At 35.3% G+C, this 7,358-nt stretch overlaps 1 protein-coding gene across 3 annotated transcripts; it reads right to left on the bottom strand.

The window, feature by feature from the left end:
* Window positions 1–1,871: 1,871 nt before the first annotated feature.
* Window positions 1,872–7,125, bottom strand: LOC110715029. 3 transcript variants are annotated; one of them, XM_021893601.1, is made up of 3 exons: window positions 5,583–7,125; window positions 4,033–5,078; window positions 1,872–2,267 (listed from the first exon to the last, which is right to left on the bottom strand). In XM_021893601.1, exons 1-2 carry the CDS (start codon window positions 6,868–6,870, stop codon window positions 4,051–4,053), a joined length of 2,316 nt encoding a protein of 771 aa, XP_021749293.1. In that variant the 5' UTR covers window positions 6,871–7,125; the 3' UTR covers window positions 1,872–2,267; window positions 4,033–4,050. The 3 variants fall into 3 exon arrangements, with proteins under 3 accessions (XP_021749293.1, XP_021749292.1, XP_021749291.1); XM_021893600.1 differs by lacking the exon at window positions 1,872–2,267 and adding an exon at window positions 3,555–3,940 and having other exon boundaries at window positions 5,583–7,124; XM_021893599.1 differs by lacking the exon at window positions 1,872–2,267 and having other exon boundaries at window positions 3,555–5,078.
* Window positions 7,126–7,358: the final 233 nt, after the last annotated feature.

Here is a 7,358-nt window from a genome sequence, read left to right as displayed (position 1 = left end):
ATTATTACGAGTCAGACAAACTTCTTTCAAAATTTGTTTGACTTGCAATAATTCAAAATTTGTGATTGTTCATATTTTTTTACTAAAGGTTCAAAATTTGTTATTGTTCATATTTTTTTACTAAATGTTCAAAAGTATATGTGTGGTGCATTGCGATTGTTCAGATTTTTTAACTAAATGTTCAAAATTTGCGATGTTCAGATATTTTTACTACATGTTCAAAATTTGCAATTGTTCAGATTTTTTTACTAAATATTCAAAAGTATAGGCGTGGTGCACCTATTTCTAGGTGCACCATGGTGCATCTTAAAATTTGCGCTAACACGGACTGAGAGGACGTGTGAGAAGTTTCGGCCCGATAGGGCTCTTCTCCTAACCAGCCTAGACAAAAAAAAAAAAAAAAAAAAAACCAGACAATTCTATAATTCCTACACAAGTAGTTTCAAAGGAAGCAAAATTAATTTAGAGAATTTGTTCCGTTACCAGCAACAAAAGCAAAACCTCGCATTCTCAGTCCCGACAAACGTTCATTGCACTGTTATGCAGTCCATCGTTCTTCCTCAACGGTTAGCCATCAGCACCATTGCACCAATGTTATCTTCTTTGCTATTTCTGTTTAATTACACATTTTACTCTAAATTTTAAAGGTTAGAATTGCATTCATTACAGTCTGGATTAGATTTACATACTTGTTTAAGGTCATTTGAAAGCATCTTAGAAAAGTTAGAACATACTCCGTAATTTTTTTTTTGGTAAATTGAACGACAACTAGACTAGACCTCAACCCTCACTGTTTAAATGACCCAATATTTGCGGGCGAGACACTTGTGAGTAGAATTATATTACCCGTAGCTTATATAATGATGGTGTTGAAACCCATTGTAGCCGGTTGTGAGTGTCCTACATTGGAGAAAGAGGAAAGGTGGTACTATTGGCCTATTACCTCCGCCTAGTTTGCGGACCAAACTCTCCTCTTCCTTGTCCGGGTTGCCAATACCCATTTTATGTTGTTTTGAAATTTAACCGATGGAATAAACCTAAACTCGTGGGTAGGATGCCAATGAGAAGGGAGACGGAGACATGACGAATTCTATAATGTATTGTATGAGAGAATTGTTACGGAGTAGCATTTTTTGATCAATTTTGCTTCTTTATGTCTCACTTGCATTTGCTTGGACGTTCTTTAGACAGGATGTTTGATGCAACGAAGCCCATTAGCCCACGCTAAGGTCGCCATCAATTACTCTAGCCGTTAATGATAATAATAAATTAATAATTGTTCATATGTATTTTTAAACCTCGTGTTAAAATATAAATATTGTACCAACATAAGATCCAAAAATACTGATAGGCCTCATATGATGGTACCAGCATGTGATTTAAAGGTTGGCATTTAGACAGCCTCGAATTGGTACTGCATAAGATGTTTTTTCCATCAGGGTTTTATACTTTTGCGGATCGAAAATTCTATAGTAAATGACATGTACCACAATGTACCACTAAAGTAATGTAATGCTATGTACCACTAATTCTATTTATCTAATATACTATTTAATATTTGTATTTTTAAACAAATTTAAATCTAGCTAAGATGGTCAAGTGTTTCCTAGTTTCACTTGAAGGTACCAGAGCTTATGTAGGATTTGAACCTACATCTATGTACAAAGGTACATTGCTCTATCATTTGAGTCAATAAGCTTTCAAGCTATTCAATAGAAAATACAACACAATTTTAAGAGTACAAAACTAAATGTCCACACAATATGAAATTATTAAGCACAAACCATGTCACTTACTCGTACATAAGAGCAATTGAGCAAACACTTGATTTGGCAACACAACACTTACGTTCAAACCCTAAAACTTTTGAATAATTATTAATTACCTAGCTTTGATAATCATATAACACTTGATGATGAAGTGATCTATTATTATAGATGACAACAATTTTTTCAGATTTTGACCTAAAGAGTTTCTAATCCGTATAAGACAAGTACATAATCAATCCCAAACATATATACTCGGAATTCACACTTGTATCCCACAGTGCCATTAGGTGAGCTAATGTGGTACAAGCTCTTTGAACATGAGAAAAACAACAAACATCAAACAAATACGATCCACAACTTTCTATACCCAAACCATCTCTCTGAAAACAACACCAACACATGCCCAATTCCCAGCTGGAATATGAGCATCATCAGTAGCCTTGATGCAGCCACTAGTCGGGCACTTCCACACTGATTTGATGTCCCTAAGTGCAGCCCCTACAATGCCATGAAGCCCACATTAGATTTCAATTAATATTTTTATGTTTATATCAATGCTATTATTTATTCTTTAATATTCGTTGATACAAAAATAATTAAATGAAATATGATTGTTCAATGTTTGAAATATTAATCACGAATTCAATGAAGGTAAATGTTAATAATTGATTGATCCAATATTGGAAACACAAATTAGGGTTTTAGATATGTGAGGAAGATTTAAAATTGACAAACAATCAAATTAGTTACCTCAATTGAATCTTCAATGAATCAATGATATTGAGTGATTTTATTCCTTCCAATTATAATTTGCTTCAAGCTACATGAAATAATTAAAGTGGAAAGCAAAATTGGGAGGAGAAAGAATCGACTTTTTAATTTTTTTGGCAGGAGGAATTAACTTTTTTCTTTAAAAAAAAAAAATTAAAGCTTTAATTTTAAATCTATATATCTAATTTAGTAGTACATAGCAATACGTATCATTTATAATACATAACAGTGTATGTCATGTACTGTAGACTCTCCCTTTGTGGATACTGTAATGGTTTGGATATGGGGAATTGGCTAAGCAAATCAACACCTCTATCTTGTTCCACAGTCTTATCTGTTTGCTCATTTGGAAAGTTTTTATTGAGCGAACTGATAATATGAGCGAAAATTCATTCTTGGGTACAGTGGTACACTTAGAAGTAGTTGCACCCAACAACAACTAAGAATTTGTAAATAGCAACACTTCTATAATGTACCCAGGTATACCTAGTAGCACCTTTAATCTTTTTAGGCCAAAAAAAAAAAGAAAAAAAGGAATTAATGTTGAGTTTGATTCTTCTCTCAATGATCAAGTGGTTTAGGATATAGTGATTTGGAAGCTTTTTTTTGAGAAGTTTGAGTTACTCTTGAATGAATCTTTTGTTGGTCAATGTCACAATGTGCAGTTGGAATTGAATATAAACAAAGTGGCTTAAGGTTGTAGACTTGTATATGCATTAGACTAGTTTGTGGCTTTAAGGACGGACAATGAATAATAGTTATCCATATATACCTTAATGGCTTAATAGGATGATAACCTTTTACTCCGTACCATGTTAGGACACATTTAAAAGTATTTAAACCTCTATTGACTAAGCATTATAAAAATCTACTGCATATCTCCAAACTGATGATGTATCAACTGAAATTCGGTTGGATCTGAATTGGGGTAGCGTTACTTTGATGAAGGTATTGAGGATTTCGATTTTCTAGTAGTGCTGTTAAAGTATGGTTACAAGTTACAATGAAACAGAATGAACCAAAAGTTGTGTGACTGAAGCACATAACTTAAACCACCAGAGTACCATACAACTAAATTATAAGATTTGAAGCAAACGGCACACTTCTACAGAACAAGCCTAGAAAACAGAAGCAAGATCATCTATCAGTCTGTCACACAAATTCACTACAACTTAAGTTATCAATAGCTAACTTAAACTTACTACCGCGTCCTACTCAGATATACTGTTCGGAACACAAAAGTTTGTACTTGGAGTTCTGATTGTCTATTACTCTATTTGCACACATCTGAGCAGTAGTTCATTTTCAGTACATCTATCAGCTGCATGGTTGCTTGTAACCTGCATTTCCTTACCATTTTTATGCATTGTGAAAGAACTGCTAAGGTGCACATTTTCTTACTGGATGGAAAAACAAATGTATCATAATCTAACTGGGGAAATAATTTAAGAACCAAGCTGTAGATTGATTAAAGTAGGCTGTTTAAGATTACCTTTATAAAGAAAATATATTATCTGCAAGCTTGAATGGGTCTTGCATTTGGGAAGCCTGATGTATTTTTCCTCATATGCGACTCAAACTTTGGTATTGGCAGAACTGATTCAAAAGCTTCGACTAGTAATGCCACCTTCCTTTTTCGAGCAGGAGCAAGTTGGTTGACTGTCTTCTGAAGTGCATAGTCGAGCATCCACTCGTCTGCATTTCTTCTCTCATCCATCTCCTGGTGCCTGAGATCTACCTTCTCTGATTCCGGTTCAGGTTCAATTGTAAGAAAGTTCGGTCCTCTTGGGTTAAATTCTTTCTCTTCCTCAATGTCCTCATCTGCTTTCCTGCATCTCAAAAACCTCTTTAATTTGCTGCAGCTATCCAGGAGCTCTAAGTTGCAATCAGATTCTCTTTTGTTGGAAATGCGTTTTCTGGCTTCTTGTATATTGTTTCTGATGTTAAGAGATGCATCTGCTGCTTCTGTCTTGTGATCTTGTGTTTCTGATTCTTTGACTTCAACATCAGTATTCTCATCTGAGCGAAGCTCTACGTTGTTTGAATATTTCTCTTCTTCCTCGGAATTTGCTGCTCTTTTACTGGTGCAATTGTCAGCTTTAGTCCTTTCCCATTCTGTAAAATCTTTGTCTGGAAAGACATTTCCGTTATTGGTAATGCTATGGCTAGCATCAGCTTCATTCCCTGAATCACTCTGATCAGTTTCAGAATCTTCCTTAGTACGAGAAGAATCTTCCAAGACAAAGTCAGCAACATCTTCTTCTCTGATATCTCCTACTGTGTAGTTTCCTTCATTTGATTCATCAGCATCTGTTTCAACTTCAAACTCATAAGATTCAAGTTCTTCATTTTGGGCCTCAGTAAATTCCTCAATAAGGTCAAACAAAGATGTGCCCTGTTCGTTCATGGACTCATCTTCTAGCTTCACAGCATGGACAGTTGCTTCATCACTTAGGTGAGACTCTTCAGTAATTTCATTCTTTGGTTCAAAATTCATATCATCTATGACCATGTTTAGCTCTTTTACGTACTTATCATCTGCACCAGATGTCACAGTCAGGTTGCAATTATATATGATATCCAACAACATTTTGTAAAATTGATCTAATCAGTACTTAACACTATCTGAGGTGGGGCTTGAATGTGACTCGATGTCTACATAATTGTCCAAATTTATATATGTATGATCATTGGAACAGATTTTGACCATAATTCTATCTAGTAGTAGTATATTGTAATATTTGTGTATATTTTATGATCTAATCAGTGAACACTGTATGAAGTAGGGTTCGGTTGCAATACGATGTCTCATAATTGTCCAAATTAATATATCTATGATCTATGGGAATGTACTTTTACCCATAGTTTTTACTTTTGATATACCAGTGAAATCATAATAGAAATTATCTTATATAAAATTCTAGATTTATGATCCTTAAGTTCCATATTTATAGAGTATCATTAATAATGATCAAATGTAGCTTAACTGTGATCTAGGAAGTAAATACTGAACATATGTTTTTATTAGTGCGAAGAAAGTACCTGTCTGGGTAGACTCGTTATCTGGCAAAGAGTCTGTATCACTGAAACTCAGGCACTCCACAATTTCATCATGAAAACATGGTGTGTATGCATCAGCTAGGAACTCCAAATACTCGCTTGCACCATTGTTTAACTCAAACTCTGGTTCATCTTGAACTTTACTGTATTCTGTCTGAACATAATCCTCATATTTGTCATGGGTGGCAGGACTTTGCCCCTCTTCCCACTCCATATCCGAGTTCTCGCCAAAGAACTCACTAGGAGAGCTCTGGCTCTCAAATGATGTTTGTGTCTGAAGAGGAGTTGGTGGAAAATCTACATCTTCAAGACTGAAATTTATGCCTGATAAATTAGTGTCTTCAGTTTGATCAAGATCATCCTGTAAGTCAATTTCAGAGCATGGCCCATCAGACATGCTTTCAGAGACCTCTTTATCTGGGACATAGACTTCGACGAAGAAATCTTCTTTTCGATCCCTTTCTTCTATGGCCTTGTTATTCTCAGTCGCCTTAGCAATACGAGGGGAAAGGACTTCTGGTTTAACTTTCAGGGTCTTCAGCAGCCGCCGCCTTGAAGCCAAGAAGCGCTTCAAGGGAGGTGCAGAGACATGTTCATGGCCATTAAGGGAACAATAGGTATAAGGGCAGACCTTAAACACCGAGTTTCCTTCGGCTTCAGTTGCCCCGGGTTTGAGTTTAAGGTAATGGGGAAACTTAGAATCTTTTAAGGTTGATGAGCAAGTAGCTCTTTGCACATCAAGATCATCATTCTGACATAAAACAACCTTTTTACAGGATCCTGATCTTGTGTGTTTAAAGCTAGGTGACTTTGTTAAGGCCCTCATTTTTTTCAAACTAGATAACTTATTTAATGTTTTTGCAACTTTATGAAGCTTAGAAATGCTAGCATTGCTACTTTCCTTAGCTGTTTTTCTCTCTTTTCTTGCCTCAGAACTGCTTGTACTCTTCATATAATTCGGGGACATGTAAGGATACTTACATGGTAAAGTCTTCTTGGGGCTCGGAGTCTTCACCGGTGTGACAAATTGAGGTGGCTTTCCTAGCTGCCGAGCCACTTCATGGATTTCCGGTGTCGTGTGATGACTAATATCGACGTTGGACCTTTTAACAGACCGCGATTTCTTCATCTTCACGGCCTTCAAATCGGCTCCTTTGGTCTTGCCATCATGGTTTTGGATGGAGGGATTTATGATGGCCTGCTTCTTATCTGTTTTGAGGATACTAGCTTGAATTCCAAGCTTATTGTTTATCACCTTTCTTTGCACCATCTTTCAAAGATAAGAAATTTTGGTAGAAGAAACTAAAGTTTTGTAGTTTCTTGCATATTAAACAAGCAAGAAATGCTGTCTAAATTGGAAGTTTTTTTGGCTAAGAATGTTTAGTTGTATTTCAGTGGGTGGGCATTTTGTCATATTTCAACTGCTATGTGATATTATTAGGTGTCAGTTTTGAATGAGGAGCGTGATACAAATCTGTACTGTACTATTGCCAAATTTTTATTTATTTATTAATAATTTTATTATTACTTGCATTATTTTTGTAGGCCACTTTTATGTTAGTGCTCTTTTCTTCTTTTTGGTTGTATTTAAATTCTAATATTGGGACATACCTTTGCCTTTTTCCAGTGTTTTCAGAAATATGATATGAAAGTGGGAGGTAGATAAAAGTGATGGTTCCTTCATTTTCATTGGAAAAAAAAATGTTGGTTTTTAATTTTCATGGTAGTGGTGGCTTTTGACTTATTACTTCTTTTTCA

Source organism: Chenopodium quinoa, unplaced genomic scaffold (genome assembly GCF_001683475.1).
Source record: "Chenopodium quinoa cultivar QQ74 unplaced genomic scaffold, ASM168347v1, whole genome shotgun sequence".
Lineage (NCBI taxonomy): Eukaryota > Viridiplantae > Streptophyta > Magnoliopsida > Caryophyllales > Amaranthaceae > Chenopodium > Chenopodium quinoa.
The sequence above is the reverse complement of the archived record's forward strand: the minus strand, read 5'-3'. Positions and strand labels throughout refer to the sequence as shown.

What these genes read in the sequence shown, in the direction of transcription:
- LOC110715029 (XM_021893601.1), bottom strand. Translation starts at nt 6,870, where the DNA reads ATGGTGCAAAGAAAGGTGATAAACAATAAGCTTGGAATTCAAGCTAGT. An exon ending in TAACGAGTCTACCCAGACAG is followed by an intron (nt 5,079 to 5,582) that starts GTACTTTCTTCG and finishes CATCTGGTGCAG; the next exon opens with ATGATAAGTACGTAAAAGAG.